Source organism: Falco peregrinus, chromosome 6, assembly GCF_023634155.1.
Source record: "Falco peregrinus isolate bFalPer1 chromosome 6, bFalPer1.pri, whole genome shotgun sequence".
In the NCBI taxonomy this organism is placed as follows: Eukaryota; Metazoa; Chordata; class Aves; order Falconiformes; family Falconidae; genus Falco; species Falco peregrinus.
The window spans coordinates 62,608,461-62,627,107 of record NC_073726.1 but is presented as its reverse complement, the minus strand read 5'-3'; the positions used below and the strand labels follow the sequence as shown (position 1 = coordinate 62,627,107).

General features: G+C 43.1%; 1 protein-coding gene across 3 annotated transcripts in view; it reads left to right on the top strand.

Annotated features, from left to right (window-relative positions):
• Window positions 1–18,647, top strand: part of TXNRD1 (thioredoxin reductase 1) — a 47,793-nt gene that overhangs the window by 5,074 nt on the left and 24,072 nt on the right. The window contains exons 1-3 of one of the 3 annotated variants that reach the window (XM_055808855.1): window positions 2,425–2,443; window positions 14,314–14,423; window positions 16,633–16,755. In XM_055808855.1, coding sequence (XP_055664830.1) covers window positions 16,669–16,755 — 87 coding nt within the window. In that variant the 5' untranslated portion in view covers window positions 2,425–2,443; window positions 14,314–14,423; window positions 16,633–16,668. Of the gene's footprint in view, window positions 1–2,424; window positions 2,444–14,161; window positions 14,424–16,632; window positions 16,756–18,647 lie in introns of those variants that run through there. The other 2 variants (XM_005235589.4, XM_027784021.2) reach the window with 2 other exon arrangements.

The window sequence follows — 18,647 nt, the reverse complement described above, 5'->3', positions numbered from 1 at the left end:
GTTGTTCGGGTTTTTTTTATTAGAAACCCCAGCTGACACTGGAGATACCACTGCAGAGCAGAAGAGTAACAGCAACAGAAATGGGAACTTCTGAAGTCCTCTATACAAAAAGGTTGAGGACAGGGAGGCAATGCCTCTTACACCACAAGACTCAAAGTTATCCTGTTGTGTCTCTTCCTTTCTTTTGGTCCTTTGCTGTTGCTCATTGTTACTTTTGTGGCAGAGTACTGAGCGCCAATGTGGTTGGGGTCCTGGACTAAAAGGGTTAGTAAGATAATCACAACTCTGTAGGCATTATAGGATAAAAAGACATGACATGCTGGTGATACAAAGCAGGGAGGAATGGCTGATACACCAGAAGGCTGCACTGCCATTCAGCGAGACCTGGAGAGGCAGGAGAGTTGGGAGGAGAGGAACCTGATGGAGTTCACCAAAGGCAAGTGTAGGGTCCTGCCCCCAGGGAGGAACAGCCCCACGCACCAGGCTGGTGCTGACCAGCTGGGAGGCAGCTCTGCGGAGAAGGACCTGGGAGTCCTGGTGGACAGCAAGTTGCCCACGAGCCAGCCGTATGCCCGTGTGGCCAAGGTGGCCAGTGGGACCTTGGGGTGCATCAGAGGAGCGTGGCCAGCAGGTGAGGGAGGTGATCCTGCCCCTCTGCTCTGCCCTGGTGGGGCCGCACCTGGAGTGCCGTGCCCAGTGCTGGGCTCCCCAGTTCAAGAGAGACAGGGAACTGCTGGGGAGGGTCCAGCAGAGGGCTGCCAAGGTAATTAGGGAACTGGAGCATCTCCCTCGTGGGGAAAGGCTGAGAGGCCTGTTTAGCCTGAAGAAGACTGAGAGGGGATCTTATCAATGGCTACAAATATCTTAAGGGCGAGTGTCAAGAGCTGGGGCCAGGCTCTTCTCAGCAGCGCCCAGTGACAGGACAAGGGGCAACAGGCACAAACTGCAGCACAGGAAGTTCCATCTGAATGTGAGGAAAACTTCCTTACTTCGAGGGAGTTAGAGCACTGGGACAGGCTGCCCGGAGAGGCTGTGCAGTCTCCTTCTCTGGAGACATTCAAAATCCACCTGGTCACGACTCTGTGCAACCTGCTGTAGGTGAACCTGCTTTAGCAGGGGCTGGGACTAGATCTCCAGAGGTCCCTTCCAATCCTGTCTGTTCTGTGATTCTGTGACATTTACATTTTACACTGGGGGACACTTATCATGAGTGACTTCTGCAGGACCACAGAGCAACCCAACGGTCATGTGAAGAACTGGATTAAGAGCTCCCGCATCTATAGGATGCACTTTGTTGCTGTGTGTTAGCGTTACAGCACATTCACGCTTGCTCCACATATAGCCTGGCAGTCAATCTGTGCAACTAAAAAGAAGATCCATCCACCAAAAATGTCAACGATTGGCTCGGTGTCCTTTTAAAACCTTTCAAACAAATGTCTGCGTTTGTTGTGAGAATACGGATCGGATAAATTGCCGCGTTTGGTGTAACAAGTCACATGTTTCCACATAAAGAGTAAAGAAAGCTCAAATTGGAGGTGACAGTAACAGCAGTCACCTGTGTGCGGGTCTGTTGGTGGTTTGTAGGGTCATGGCTTTCATCTTGCCCTGTCTGTCTCCTTGATTTATGCCAGAAAACCTTCTTGGCAGGCACCCCTCCTGTCACAGGGTCGGGTGAAGCCACCACTATGGGGCCACGACCTGTGCAGGCGGTAAGATAATGATGACAAGCCACGTCCGGAGTCCGGAGGGGCGCAGTGTGATGAGCCCCATCAGACTTTCAGCCTCACAATTAATTTCTCAGTGGGTCTTGGTCTTCTTTATATAGGGAGATTCCATAGTATGAGCCATGAACTGTGCAAAAAACGTATTTCTCAAGCACCTCCTGAACGCTTTCCTAACGCCAGCACCCCCGGATGGCGGCCGGCGGGCCCGCTCGGCGGTGGGAGCCGGCAGCGACCCGCCCCCGGCAGCGCCGCGGCCCCGCCGGGGTCCAGGCCCCCGCCCTCGACGGGAAGCGGCCCCGCAGGCAGCACCCGGCGGCCGCAGCCCCTCGCCCCGGACCGCGCCGCCCCCGCCGCTGCGCGCCCCGCGGAAGAAGCGAGAGCAAGGCGGGCAGAGCCGCGGCCTGGCCCTCGCCCGCTCCCACCCGCCGTGCCAGGCCGCCCCCCGCCCGGCCGCCCGGGCCCAGCGCGTCGCCGGGTCCGCCAGGGGTCGCGCCAGCCCCGGGCTGGGTGCGCGCCCGCGTCTGTCGCCATCGCGACCGAGCCGGGCGTTGGGGGCGGGGCGGCCGCGAGCGCGAGGGGGCGCTGCCGGGGCGGGGGGGGCTGCGCGGCCGCGGGGCTGCGGGGCTGCGCGCTGAGCCGCGCCATGGGCAGCGCCCCGCGGAAGAGCAAAGCGGTGCGGCAGGCGCCCGGCGGCGGCCCAGAGCGGCGGCGGCCGGCAGGTAGGTGGCCGGTCGGCCCGGCACCTGCGTGGTGGCCCCGCACCTGCGTGGTGGCCCCGAGCGCCGGGGCGGTGGGCTCTGAGCGCGGTGGGGCGGGAGGGCGGTCGAAGGAAATATAGGGTCTGTAGCGACGGGACATGGGAAAATGGTTTCACACTGAAGGAGGACAGAGTTAGCTTAGGTATTCAGAAGAAATGCTATACTGTGAGGGTGATGAGGCACTGGAACAGGTTTCCCAGAGAAGCTGTGGATGACCCATCCCTGGAAGCGTTCAAGGCCAGGTTTGATGTGGCTTGGAGCAACCTGGTTGAGTGGAAGGTGTCCCTGCCCGTGGCAGGGGAATTGGAACTAGGTGATCTTTAAGGTCCCTTCCAGCCCAGCCCATTCCGTGATTCCATGAAAATGACTTTGGTTTCCTGGTAAAACACCCAGGATGTCAGAGCAGGGTGCAGCTGCTGGCCGGGCACCTTCAGGTGGGTCTTCTGGGTATGGGAGTACTGAGTACCTGCTGCAGAACAACTTCATCGTGCCTTCAGCTGGTGTGACCACAGATCTGACCGTGTCTTGTTAGTTACGTGTTCCCAAACACAGCCTCTGATGCTCAGCTTTTCTCCCAACTGACTGAGGCCAGCACAGGTGGCAGCGGGGCTGGGCAGGGCTGTCTGCATCCCCTCGCTCCCGGGAGCCAGGGGAGATGCGGGACCCTGGCCCTGTGGGCAGTGGTGTGGGGAGCAGGTCCCTGGGGCGCAAGCTGCTGCCTGAAGGGAGGCTGCGGCTTAGCGTGAGCTCAGCAGGGAGAAAGAGCTGGAGTTCGATGGGAGCTGCATGGCCCTCTGGTCCATGGAAGTAATTTCTGTTTACCAGGGTTCTGGTATGTTGCTGCAACAGCAGCGGGGAAAGGTGCATTTCGGCTGTCTGCTCTGTACTTCTTTAGGGTCAGGACTTCGGTCTCTGGTGCTCCTTGGACATAGTGCTAACCATGCTCTCACCAGACCTATAAAACCAGACAAAAAAGGAGAAATAATGATCTTGAAGTGATGAATGCCTGAAAATTAACCTATGCTTACATCTGGCACTGTACAGTGGTTCTGCATAAATCAGAAAGTGCTCTTAGGATGTAGTATTTCACTGAACATTACTACTGAAGGAGTGTTTTCAGCTTTACCAAATCCTTGGGAAAGGGGTCTATTTGTAAAGATATTTTTATGCATGCAATAATTTGAGAACATTGAAGCTAAAACCGCTTGGTAGCTTTATGGTATTATACAGTAGTTTGTCTTACGCAGAATGGAAATTGTCAGAAGCTTGGCAAACGAAGAATAAAGATGCCTATGCAGTAAGAATTTACGCAAGGCGGGAGCACAGCAGGAGTTAGCAAGTACGAAGATGAGGTTTCTAAGAGTTAAAACTAATGAAATAAGCTTATTGTTATGGGTCCATATTGCTTAGTATCTTTCAGTTACACCAACATAAAATCCTCTAGCCTGAGTCAAAAGCCTGACATTGGAAGCATGCAATGTTCCTTGACCCTAACAGGAAACTCTGGGGAAAAAAGAAAACTCAAACCACTGTGAAGAGAGTCCAGTTGCCCTTGTACTTTCAGGGCAGTGCAGTGCCCTGAGACCAGTTAGGGTTAACTCACAGCATTTCCATTACCTAATGCTGCCACAAACCACGTTATAATTTCAAAATACCTGATACAGCTTTAAATCAGATGTACTAAAAGCTAGGCTGGTGTGGTAGCAGAGTGTGGGGCAGAGTAAACTGCTATGGGGTTATACCCAAACCTCATTCCTCTGGACAATGATGTGTCTGCTGACACAAACTCAGAAGTGAAGCCTGCATCTTAACGAGCTTTTTCAGCCTTGTGAAGCTGACTCATTTAGGCTAAATGACTTAAAATGAAGCCCAGACAGTAAGTTCTTTATATGTTCTGCTGTATCTTTGGTTTTTCAGTTTAAGACATTACTATTCCCTGCTGCGCATTTGACAACTCTGGCAGCATCTTAAAGTAATTCTACAGGAAAGTGGGTTGAAACTGTGACATTAAGGTTTGTATTTCAGCTTCTAGGCAGTTTTGCTTCTGGGATGGTCGCATACCAGTGGATTATTACCTGAAACTCAGCGTCCATTTCCTGAAGGAGCAAGTCAAAGTTTTTAATACCCACTAGGGACAAGAGATGAGGGGAGTTACAGGTGCTGTTGAAGAGGTTAAATAGAAGATTAAAACAAATAATTACAGTAATGTAAATAGAGATAGATAACTTACTTTAAAACTGAAACGTAATTCAAATAAGCTGATTACTCGTTGTTTAACTGACTCTTAAAGCAGGAACAATCTTCAATTAACCCCTTTCTATAGGTAGTCATACCGGGCAGTAGGGCTTTTTAAATACCAACATACGTCTCTTGGACAAGTCAGATTTAAACTTACGTGTGTCGTAGGAGGAAGAAATTGGGCCATTCCTAGCTGCAAGATTTTCTTAATTACTCTCTGGATCTATTCCCACCGTTCCATGATTTTGTCAATGGGAATAATAAATTCAGAGTTAATTTGCTGTAAGATCTAAGGATGTTTAAAAAAGCAAACAGTAGCAAGCTGGCAATGAGCAAAACTGGCAAGGAGTATGGTGGCTAGAACAGGAAAAAGTAAAAATGGTAAGATAAAGTGATTATGTATATTTCATGTTACATAGCTATTAAATACATTCTTTTGTCCTTAGCTTATGCTTTCAAAAAGGTTATCCTATAATCTTCAAATAGCATTCCATTTACTTCAACAGTTGCATTTTGCATGTGCAATATTTATGACATTTTTGGGTGGTAAAGGTATGAAAATTGGAAATAACTTAGAAGATAATGCTTTTCCTGATTTTTTTCGTTAATTTTGCTCTGCACTGCTTTAGTTTTCTATCTTATAAACATGCATTTTCCTGCAGAAAGGATTAATGAGAAAAATCAAAGCAATACAATAAGGGGCTAAACTAGCACATCTCAGAATTAAGATAGCCTGGGTTGCAGATTTTTCTTTATAAAACATAATTTTTTTTCTGTGGGAAAAATACCTTGCTATTGCCTCAGGTGCTGCTTTTTTTCCCCCCAGATCCTCATGCTAGTTGAATTTTATGGGCAACTGTGTTTTCAGTTAGGTTTGACTTTCATGTAAATTGAACTTGCTTGGCTCCTTTCAGGACTGGGCATTGCGGACATGGCACATGCTCACTGGTGGACCTGGAAAGTTGTAGCAGACTTGTGATGCCAAAACGGCACAGACTAACTGCTCAGAGAATAATTTTGTCTTTAAGTAGGAAAAGTATTTATTTTGTGCAGTGTTGGGGAGCTAGCTGATTCACACCAGACAAAGTAGCTCCAAAGTTTTCAGTGAAAAGTTAGGTATTTTATACAGTTTTTGTGAGAGATTACAACATCTTTACATACATATTAATTTGATTTTGACACCCAATCATTCCATTCATAATAGGTGGGTTCTAGGTGGAATAAACCTTTCAATTTTCTTTGTTCAACGATTTCCTGACTTATGGTTTCCTTCTCTCCTTCAGGTGCCCACCTTATCTTTTCTAATTATTCAGAGCACATTCCTTTAACATTGTCAGTGGTACATTCCTTTAACTTCGTCAGTGGAACCTTGTCTTATTCAGAGTACTTTTCTTATTATTCAGAGTACATTCCTTTCTCAACACAAACAGAGCATCACCCAGAGCATTGTACCAAGCTCATCCTGACCAATCTTTTTAAGATCTTGTTCTGTTTCACTTGAAATGAAATTTGGGTTGGGTTCTACAAAGTGAATTAACAAAGTATTGTTAAAAACATTGCTTCTCACTTTTAGTGCTGATATGAGAGCCTCTGAATATAGTAGCATAACTGAGACAGTAACAGGGGATCCACTTCAGTGGTCCTGCTGCGGTGCTGGAGTACAAACACGGATGGTGATTAAGTTGCATTGACATTTATGTGTGGTGAGTGTCTTGAGTAATGAGGCCCCAAATATTTTTATTTTTGCAGTATTTCCTGCAGATGTCTTGACCATATAATTTACACGTGAACTGCTCAGGTTTAACAATAACAGATGTGTCATAGCAGTCTTGTGGAGAAGCGTAGAGCGGACTTGTCTCCTGGAGGTGGCGTCAGGGTTTCCCGTGTTCTTTCTGTACCTCTGTTAACAGTTAGGCCATCCCCTTGATTTCTGTTGTGAACGAGAACAGTGCTTGGTCCTCACAGTGTGTGGTAGTGGTCCCCTTTTTAGTCCATTGTTATGATTTCTCTATTTTCAAGTCTTCCTTGGAGATAAACTTCACTGCTTGTTCCTGTCTCAGGGTTGTTCCTCCATTAAGCCCACCTTGGATATCCTTTGGTACGGTGTCTTGCTATGGTTTTGGTTGTGTTTGTAGATAACAAACCAAATACCAGGTAAAATCGTGCACTGAAGTTTATGCAGTATGCTGGATTGGTAGCTTATCCTCCTTTTTCCACTGGTTTGAAGTGAGTGCACTTTGCCACTGCTGTCTCCTGAGAAAATTTTATATTCGATTCCTCCTCTGTTTTTGATATCTGGTTTTTGATACTTGCCTGTTGTAATGCAGCTGTAGCGTTGTGATTCATGTATTTCCTGTGAAATTCTTTTCCAGTGCTTGTTCATGTTTTTCTCATGCAGATTTTTCAGTAACTGCCTTTTCTGAATGTGGTGTCACATTATAGGTCTTCCTCACAAAGCCATCCTCTAGCTTGCCAAGCTATATTTGACACCACCTCTTTTTCCTCATCTTCAATTTGGTTTTACCTTGTATTTTACTTCCATAAAACTCACAGCTGTTGTTTTACTTAGCATACTGCCTCTTCTATATTTAGTCTTTGTGCCTTGTACTGTTGAGTATGTAGTTGGACTCATTTCTGGTAAACCCTGTGGAAATGTGTGACCTCCTGTAATTTTTGGCTGTTACTGTGCTATCTGACACAGCACTTTTATTTGCATAAAAGAGATACAAAGGTGAAAGGAGGAGGTAAGTAAAGCATGCAAATGCTACTATTTCCATAGAAAGTAATAGTAACTTAGTCTAGCTTAGTCTTAGCTTTTCTTAGGAATCTGCTAATGAAATGTTTTTATGTAGTGAACTGAGATATCATCTCATTTAATCTTCTAGCAAACTTGCCAGTTTTACTTGTTGAGTGAGCTGCTTGGTTAAGAAGGTGTTTGGTACAGCCACCCCTCCTGTGTCCTTGCATTGCATCCCCAATGTGATGGGAAGGAAACTTGTTAACTTCCTTAACTCCTCCACTGTTTGCACAGCCTGACACAAAGCAAGCTTGTCTCTGTAATTGCAGTTTACAAAAGTGTAATGTATTTACTGTTTTCACCCATCTTTCACAACTGTTTCCAGCTAGACCTTTGTCAGAACCTGTATGCATCAGATTAGTTTGTTGTATCACTTAGGTGGCAAGACAGTTTGGAGGGCAGTGACCTGTTTGGCTATCCTGCTTCATTCATCTCGTAGAAATGCTGCCATTGTTTGCTGGGCTGCTACAAGCAGGATTGAATTGTTCTACTCAAGTTGGTTTGTTTTTCAGAGACAAGAAACTTTGATCACTCTGGACTAAAGTAAGTGTTCCCACTTCCTTTAAAAAAGCCCTGCTCGGGCTTCTGAGACAAGTATCCAAATCTTTCCCACAGTGCATACCTGCCTTACACTTCACATACATTCTGGGAGATTGCCTGCAAAAAGCTTGTTGTCCTTTAACCATGTCCACTTTTAATACTGGCTTGTTTGACAAAAAATCTATATGAGCTGCTTTCTACCATCATTATTATTTTTTTTTATGTTCTCTGTGACTCTTGCAACTCTGGTTACAACGAGGTGTGTGGGAATGAATAAACAGCTTTAGCTGTGGTAGAGACGATAAAGGCATGGCTGATGGCAGTAGGGACTAATGAATGGCACCAGCACCAGCAGATCCTGTTCCAGTCCTGCTGATACTGTTTCACCTCTCTGTGCCTCAGGTGCCACACTTCTTCAAGTGTGGCTGGTAATACTTCCTCCTCTTGTCAGAGAGCTGTTTATTTAACGACCAGGAAAAAAAAAAAAAAGGTAGCATGAGAGTATTAATCACAGTTTGTGGGAGCCACAAGTTTGTGTTGGCTGCAGGAATTTCAAGAAAAAAATAAGAAAGCTCAGTTTTTTCAGGTCATCCCAAATGAAGCATGGGCCAATATGGATGGCACTGTGAGGATGACACCTACCAGAAATCAGCTTCCTTTGTTTTGATTTGCATTATACAAAGAATTGTACCAATATGGGTAAATACAAAAGCAGCAGTGACTTATGAAGGGAATAGATAAAAATCCATGTTAAAATTACCAGTTATTGTAAGATGATGTTTTCCATAAAGATGGCATATAAACCTTTTATATAAGATGTTACAGCTTTTAGTACAGTTCCAGGGGCAGGGAAGCATTACATTAAGCTTTTCATAACCTAGTGTCCTGGTTTCAGCTGGGATAGAGTTAATTTTCTTAGTAGCTGGTGCATTGCTGTGTTTTGGAATTGGTGTGAGAACAATGTTGATAGAACACTGATGGTTTTAGTTAATTTAGTTCATAGTAAAATAAAATGGAAGATGGAAGTGGTCAAAGATACCTAATTAATTTATCATTACCTGCCTTTTTACTGAGGAAGAGATAATCTGAAGTTTAACTGTGTTTAATTTATTCAGCTTGTTCTCTTTAAGCCAGTAGGGTTTGTATTGCAGATGTTCTAGAAATACTTGAGGTCAGCATGTGATGTTATGCTCAAAGAAAATGTCCCTATTAATGCTAATTAGAGCAACCTGGCTAATTCTTTTATGGTTTACTGTAAACAATTACATAAGGAAAGAGTAATGGCTGAAGACTTTTTAGGGCAAGTGTCAGCTGTCTGATACTGCTAAGGACTTTGGTGGTGAGAACACTACTAGGAAAGTCTGTGAGAAGGCCTGGGTCGTCTTGGAGTGGGGTTTCAAGTTCCATAATTATTATGGCAGAAACACGTCTTGTAGGACTCTTCATAACAAGCCAAGGAGTACAATGATGTTCCTGTTGAAATCAGTAAAAGTACTTTTTTGTGTTATGGTTGGACTTTTGTGGTAGCTGCATGGATAAGTAGAAAAGCAAAAGGAAAAAAAAATAATGCCTGGAAGTAGGAATTACTTGTTTTGCTAGGAACTAGGAACTGAAGCCAGTTTCAGAACCCCTTTTGCAGACTATCAGGTTGTGACAGGCTATATGAGCTTGAGTGCCTGGCTGTGTAGGGGCTGAGAAGGAGGTATGTTAGTGTTGAGCTTCTTGCTCTACATCAGCAACTTTTCTCATTCTTGGTGCAACAGGGGTTGATTGCAGCCCTCAAAACACAGTACTGACCCATCTGGAGTGAAAAGTAGATTGGAGGATGTTGCTGAGTCAGTCCTCAGATGTTTAATAGAAAACTGAGCTGAAAGGGGTGTATTTTGTCACTTAAGGCCTTTGTTTGGGTGGGAGCTTTTCCATTGGGTATAGAGAGCTTTGAATCAGGCCCTTAGATAGATGTCACTTGGGAGTTTGTCTTTCATTTGATCTGGCATTTGTCATTCCTCCATCAGTATTTTGTCTTTGGCTTGTCTTTGTTCTGTAATTTCTGCCCTATTATGTAGAGGTTAGATGAAAAGTTCTGGGTAGGTTTTTATTGTCCTTTGAGAAAACAGCACTGGGAAGCTTTCTGTCGTTTTCTACCTTTTTCATATGTTAACTGCGTTTGATTTGCTGAGGTTTTTCTCCTCTATCTTAACACTTCAGTTGAAAACTTCCTAGGAGAAAATTTGTATCCACATGTTTTGCCATGTATTAAAATGGTTTTAGATGCCTTTTATATTCAAATGGTTGGGGTTTTCATGCAGGGGATAGGTGTTTCAGAGTAACACTGCGGACTACAGCCCATGACTGTTAACAGAAACTGTGCCAAAGTGGAGTCCCCTGGTTTCTGTTTCGGTACCCTGTTTCAACTAAGTGCAAAGCTGTCATTCAACATTCTGTCTTGATGTTGATCCCATTCAAGCTATGCTTTATTTAAGTGGAAGAAGTCTTAAGCTCTTAGATAAGGAAAGCAGATTAAGAATACAGTGAAAACTAAAGAACTTGGCAGCAACACACTGAATAAATATAAGCAATAACATAGTTCAGAAAACTTCCGATTTCTCAGGCATGTACTTTTACTCTTTTACTTGTCAGTCTTGAAGCTTGGTGGGTTTTGAATTTGAGAGCGAGTGTCATGGTTTAACCCCAGTTGGCAGCTGAGCACCACACAGCTGCTCACTGCCTCCCTGCCCCCGGTAGGATGAGGGGGAGAATCAGAAGGGTAGAAGTGAGAAGACTTGTGGGTTGAGATAAAGACAGTTTAATAGGTAAAGCAAAAGCTGTGCATACCAGCAAAGCCCCAGGTTTCCGTTCCTTCACAGTTTTGTCAGTTCAGCTGAGCGCAAGGCAGCCGCTCAGCATGGATCTGTGGCACGATCCAGACTGGAGGCATGTATTTTAAAGGCTTGGGTATTTTCACTTGTCGTGATCTGGATGATATAATGGCTCTCTTACCATCATTTCCAAATGTCTGAGTTTACACAATGGAGGAGGTAGTGACCTGTGTTGAAAGTTCACATTTGCTCAGAAATGAGCAAATCTAGGAGGAGGAAAAGCTGAACATTTCTCCACCTAAAAAGCTCACTTGAGCGTAAGGTTCATTGTCATATGAAATAGCCTGTATGTCTCAGATGCCTGAAGATAAGGCTGTAAAGCAAGTTACATGCTCGTTCATAAATGTTACAAGATCAGAGGCGTCTTCTGAACTACTGGAGTAGAGGCAGCTATTTCTTAATTACATTGTCAAATATGTGAAGTTCGTTCTTGTTGGTAATGTCCTCTTGTGTGATACAGAAAATCTAGGTCAATCAGCGAAGACCTTTGCCTTGAAGCACTGCTTACAGACCTTCATGCCAAGCAGCTGAAGGGCCAGTGCTTTCTGTGGGTCACCACCTCCTGCCTTGGCAGCCCTTTGGATCCCTGGGTGGATGCTTTTGCAGAGTAAGGCGATTCTTATCCTGGAGCAGTTTTGTTTATGAAGCTGGTCCAGGCTGTTATGTTGGGCTGGTTGTGTTCCTGCCTGGTCAAGGCCTTCTGCAACTAGTTGTGCCTTTTTTTACCCCCGCCAGAAGTTACACAACCAACAATCAAAAGTTCAGAGGCCTCAGTTCCAGGGAGGACTTTGGTTTGTGAGGACGTTTGCTCACAATAAGGAAGGGTATTGATTAAAAATACCATAGTTGTGTCACTGTTTTTTTGGTTGTGGGGTTTGTTTTTCTCCTTGCCTGCTCAAGAAGTGGCAGTGAGGCTTGGTGTAGTCTGCTTCAGAAATGGATTCAGGTAAAAGCTAAAAAGGTGGGGGGTTCTTGCTGGTTTAACAAGCTGCTGAGCAAAATGGTGGTTTTGCTGGTACCAGTGAGAGAAGCGTTCCTGTCTCCTCTTCCTCCTTGCTGGTCTGTATGATTATGCCTTCTGCCTGGCACCAGCCATGGTGCTCATGGGACTGTTCCCTGAGATGGCTGAGCTTGTCAGGCTGGTGGGTAACTGTCCACATCTTTTCTTCTCCTCGGTTAGTTTTCCCTAGGTTAGTGAGTTGATTCAGCTCGTGTAAGGTCTGTTGATTGCCAGGGCTGGTGCCAGCTATGCAGACAGCAAGAAGAAGAAAACCAGTGTAGTGGAAGAGAGTACACTTGTCCCGTTTGGACAGTCATGATTTGTTAGATTAGTTCACCACACATCAAGGAGCACTTGGCAGGTCACAGGGGAGGTAGCACTCAACAGGCACCATCCTGACAAAAACCAAAGATGGTGGTAGTGCTGGGTTGGAGCCTCACGGGATCTTCCTGCAGTGGCTGGTGAGTTGCTACAGACTTGCTGAAGTAACACTGATGCTTACAGGCAGAGGCTCATCCTCACTGCTACGTCTCTGAGAATTATCTAGAGCAGCTCCATGGTCCAGGTTCTCCCTTAGCAGTCTCAGTCTGCAAAAAGGTTATCTGCTGGTTGATTTCTGGAAAGTATCAATTCACCAGGACTGTGGGTTACTGTAATTGCTGTTAATGAATGGAATTTTATGGAGAGCAAACACGTGACATGCAGAGCACTTTCTGCTTTGTCATCCTGCCTGTGGCAGGTTGCCCAAACCAAGGAGGGAGAGGCCCCTGGCAGCAGCCGCCTGCGTGCTGCCTCTTTCAAGTCTCTGCCAGAGGTTACCGTTGCCTTTAGGTTTTCAGGCTATTGCTAAAGCTAGGCACCTCTAGCACAGATCTACCTGAAAATAATTAGAGATGTTTATAGAAATGCCTGTGTTGTCTAACGACTAGATTTTTATCTCATTGAAGGTATGGTTTTAGGTGAACATTCCTGAGGTTGTTCAAACTTGTTATAGGAATAAAATGTAAGCCTTCAGCTTCTTCAGGTACATGCAGGGCTGTAGCTTTGATAATATATTGAAGAAAAAAATTCTCTTGTGTTAAGATCGTGACCAGTATTCAAAACCTGTGGTTTTGCTTTTCTTTTTATATATACAGGCTAATTCCTGCCTTCCTTCCCCAAGCTAGAATAGGCTCAGTATTATCCATCACTAATACTACTATTAACTGTGGTGTAAAAATTCTGATCTTTAAACCCCTTTACCAACTTCAGCAAAGTACTCTTCCCAATATCATTGTGAAACAAAGGAATTTTATCACAAAGTTTCAGAGAAAAAAATCAGAGATGGCAAGATTACAAACCAATTTTCAATGACTGCCTTTTTGCATTTGTGTGTGTGTGTGTGATTGCTCTTCAGGGTTGTGGCCTCATCGCCCAAGGAATGTATACGCATTCAGTATGGCTGTTTGTCTAAGTATGTGCATGTGTCAGAGTTTGCTAATTAATGCTGGATGTGCAGTACAAAGTATGTGTGTGATTAAGTACAAACGAGTGTGTACTGACCCATTTATTGGAAATTAAGCTTAACGTAACTCAGAGTTATGTGGAGGAAAGCAGAGCTGATAATGAATTCCAATTGAGTATTAGATTTTCTTATTTTTTCTTTTTCCATGCCACATCAAATAAAGTATCACCATGTAAAAAGATGTTAATTTTTCCTTTCCACTAATAAGCTTAACCTTTTCTATTGGAGATAACTAATTATATATATATATATATACATATACATATGACCAGTGGGGAAACAGATCCTTTCCAGACTTTTGAATACATTTCTTTAGAGGATTTCATAGTATGAGCAATACCACATGGTAGAAATTATCTGGGGGGAGATTTTCTTGGAAAAACCAATTATATTGATAAATTTAACTGAAAGAAGTCTCCAGGGAACTAACTGCAGGAGAAAAATGAAAATATTAATTCAGTTACAAAAGTACAAGACTGAAAAAAATGACAGCACATCAGCATAAGAAAATCACCTACTGGGCAAGAAAGATAGAAGTCTTAATTTTCCTTTAAGACTGAAGTTTCAGGCTTAGCCACATCAAATCTTATTTCCTTACTTTGTTCCAAGCATATTGCTAGATTGGCAAAAAGTACTGAAATCCCAGCCAACTCTTGTACGGGATTTTATTAAAGAGGAGAATATAGCAAGTCATCCTAACGTTGCAGATGACTCACCAGTCGCCTCAGGAAGGCTCCCCTGAGACAGGCATGCTGCTGATGAGGAAGCGATGAAGCCGCCAGGCCACTCCCCCAGACAATTTCGCTTGAGGATTGCAGCCTTCATAAAGGACGTCTCTCCAGATACTACGTTATTTTATTCTTTATTTCACAGAGGGACCACAGAAGCAGGAAGAAGGGCAGTGCGAGGTAACAGCAGAAACTTCACCGACAGTTGTTTTTGTACAGGAGAAGCAAATAGGAGATCATGAAAAAACTTTAAAGGTAGGGGGGAGATATGTTTTAAAGTCTATAATTCAGTTTTGACATTTGACATGAGAATGTAGGCTTTCTTTTAAAAAATTGTAGTTCTTGGGAGAAGAATGGAGGAGGAGATCTGTTCTCAGGGTGGGATCATGGTCATGAATAAGTTCCCTTGGTAAATGGGATGCAGAGCTTGTGAAGATCCTGGCCACTTTGGAGCATGGTTCTGGGAGGTGGTTTCAGAGGGGAAAGTTGTGATCTGCTTTGCCTGATCTAAACTTTTAATATGTTTTCATGAAGGATGGTTATGGAGAACTAATGAAAAATGAATCAAACGCTAGGGAGTAAAAGCCAAAGTGTCTTAATGCATGTGAAAACATAGAGCATTTTTTTTTAAGAAAAAAAAAGTAGCGTGATATAAGTAGTGATCTAAGCAAATATCATGAGTAGGTATTGCGGTTTCTTTATATGCATCATACAGATACCGTTCTTGGTAGCTGGGTCTGATGACTGTGTGGGAGTTAGCCTGCCCTTAAGCTTCACACCATCCTGTTGCCACTGAGCAAACAAGGTGTGCTTTGGAAGTATGGCATGCTTTCTCCAATTTGATATCCCTAAATACAAATGAAGTGCATATGTATATCATAAGACAAAATATGCTCCTTTTTCACTGTTACTGTGATTACAGTAGGAAGTTTGAGCCTGGCCAGTGGCTGTGTTAGAAAAATAGAAAAAAGGGGAACCAAGTGCAAACTAGATTCAGTGGTAGGGGTATGTACTGGGGTGGCAGAGCAGGAGGAGAAGAGGAAGGAAGATGAGATATTTTTGGATGTCTTCACAACAGCCACAGGTGGTTTCTAGGTTTTTTTTCTACTATTAACATGCTACCCAGGATTATGAAATAGTATTAAAATGTAACTTTGTACAGACATATGCACAGTCTGAATTTCTGCTGACATTGCTGTGTAATTGGCTGGAGGTATAGAGGTCTTTTGGTGGTGGTATGGTTGTTTTGGTAGCAGTCTCTAGGGTAGACACAGTTATACATACAGAGAGAGGGAATATTCTGGCCTCAGAGGAAGGCAACAGTAGAATGGGTTAAGCACAAAGGACAGCTTAGTGCAAAACAAAATTAAGATGAAGAGAGAAGGGAAACTTCTTTTGTTCTTTTTCTTTCCTTTTATTTGCCTTGACTATTCCCATAGTACTGTTTCAAGTCCTACCTAGTTAGCCAGATAGAAGCACTTGAATAAAGGCAAGCAAATTTGTAAAGTGCCTGAGTATGGGTTTATTTACTTTTTTGGTCTTAAAAATTTTGTCATTACTTTAGTTGATACTCGCTGATATACATCAGCTGAGGAATCTGATTTTTACTCACTGTAGACCTTGTCCTGTGGTTTCGGGGGCACTGAGAATTTCGCCAGCAACTCCAAAGGCTTGAAGGTCTGAAGCCCTGATAAATTGGAGCTTTGCAAATTAAGTACAAAGGATCATTTTAGGAAGAGTATATGAAGACAATGCAGTGTTCTTTATGGCATGCAGCTGTCAAAATGCATTTTAGGACTTACAGGTCATTTTCCTGTGGTAGTAGTCATCTGATTAAAAAAACCCTCAAAATTCTTGTGTGAAAGTGTAGTGATCACACTTGATCCATTTAACACCAAAGTTAGCTAGATTGCTAAACCAAAGCAATAATATACACAGGCATGTTACAAAGCTGTAGTTTTCAGAAATTGTTTTCTTCCAGTTCTGTTCATTCAGTTGGTAAGGCTGGTAATTGCAGATTATTACGATGTTGTTTATGATTGTTATATTTTCATACTAATATATGCAGGAGGAGGGGAAAAACACTAATTAGGAAAGTCTAGGGCAGATGAAAAGAATAAAATAAATTAATGGAATGCCTGTGTCATTAAGTGTGTATCTCATCCTGGAGTACAGAGTATGAGGAATCACTGGAGTTACATTGATGTTGAAAACTAAGCTCTGCAAGAAAACCCAGGGCTCCAACAAACAAGAAAATTCATAGCTCAGTATCTAATATGTACCGAGCTATTCAAGGACGGATTAAGAAGATGAAATTTTTAGAAGCTAATTAAAATCAGAGCTTAGAAAATTCAGATGCACTTATGTTCCCTTGTCACAATATTTGCTGCTGAAAATACTAATTGTTGAGCACTGTGGGGAGTGTTTTCAGTGTTCCCTAATCCTTCTTGTTTTCTCTGTTCAGGCACATAAGGAAGGCAAGCCTCAGAAACTGTTGGAAATGAACGGGTATACGCTGGTGCCACATTCCTATGACTATGATCTCATTGTCATTGGTGGGGGCTCAGGTGGTCTGGCAGCTGCCAAGGTATGAGAGAGAAAATACAGATTTATACTTCCCTTGTAAGTAGGTGGGTGACATCCTCAGTGTCTTGCATCTGGGTATCTTTAATGCTGTAGGGGCATAACATTTCTGTCTGATCAGTGGGATTTCTTTTGAGGTTAGTCCCAGTTATACAATATTCTTTTCCTCATGTTCTGAAAAAGAAAAATATAAAAATGTCATGGTATACTACTTAATAGAATGAAACTTGGTCCCCACTAATGAAAGTGGTGCTGTTGGAGACAGCAGGTAGATAGCTCAACAGTGTTTATTAATTAAAATTCAACTCAAAATTGAAAAAGCTTTTAAAACTATTCAAAATTAACATCAGTAGGTTTCTAATTTTATCTAAAAGTAATATCTGTTCAGAAATAGTTGTGTATGTTGTTTTAATTCTTGACAATGGGGGAGATTTTGTGATTTGTGAGTTCATATAGTTGGGTAAGTGGAGGGTTAGGATCTCACACTTCATTTCTAGGGTCTGGTGCTTCCTGCCTGTAGCCAGATAATTTATAATTTTTGGTTAGGGTATTGCTTTTGGAATTAATTAAAAGAACCACAGTGCTGGAGAATGTACCAGCTCTTAGAGTTGTCATTATCCCAAATATTTGAAATTTGCTGAAATTTAATGTAAATTAGTAACTCTCCTTTAGTTCAGTAGTTAGGGAGATTTTGCTGCTTCTTGCTATGGCAGAATGAACTATTTAGAAGTGACTTGGGCATTCCTAGAAATAAAACTTGTTTCGTTGCTCAAGACCTGCAGCTGGATTATTCCTCCAGACAGGAGGCATTTCTTTTGTTCTCAAGAAGTGAAGGAGGTTATTGAGGAGTGAAAGAAAATTAAGAGAAATTATTTCACTGTAGCACTGGGTTCACACTAAACCTTGGTCCCTTAGAAGAACTTCTGTTATAATGGAAGAGTGCAGTGCTGAGTAATGGATTATAATATCCTGTACACCCATGATCTGTTTTGGCAGTTTACTGCTTTTCCGTCCATAAAGGCATTATTACCATGGCATAAGATGGAAGGTAAGCTCTACAAAAATTCTGAGGGCCCACAAAGAGAAGCCGACACTGGTTTTCAGAGGGTGGGGATATTTTAGGACAGAAGACAGAAACAAGAGTAAAAGGGAGTTTGCAAGTAATGCAAAACCAGTTTGAAGTAATAAAAAGTAATCTATTGAAGTTTCCATAAGGAGACTGCTCTGCTTTGTTGTATACGTATGCTAGGTTTTGAAGCTACAGCAGTGATGTTTATTGGATCATTTTTCAGCTGTGGGATAGAAAAGGTGTGTAGCTGGGAGGATAAATTGCCTTATTCCCTCAATTCAGTGTATAAAGTATATTGCTTCTTAGTGTTCTCAAGTGATTGTAGAGTAGAGCAGAAGATGATAGATCAATAAAGTCAGCATCACTATCAGTAGTAATGTGTGTATTTCATGAAATTGAAGTGAAACTGTTTTACAGGCATAAACTTCTGACTTTGATTATTCAGGTTTTTTTAGTGACTTAACAAACAGTACTTTAAAAACCAAAACAAAAAAACAAAAAAAACCCCAATCAACTACACAGTTCAAGATATCTACACTCAGGTTTGCAGCAGTTTAAATAGATTGGTTAAATGCATGCTTTTCACTGAAACATGCAGCTTTGTATGCATGCCTTCCTTTTCTTCTCTATATTGTACTCAGAGCTTATTATTTTGGAGGCATGTCTCCATGCTGAATGCAAACACTGCCAAACTGACTCTGTGCAACCCAGCCACAGAACCAGACCATTGCCAGGCCACTACTATCAGTTCACACCGAACAGCCCCAGCCTTAAGCCAACCTTGTTGTGTTCATGCAGCACTGCACCGAAACACATTAAGGTTTGAA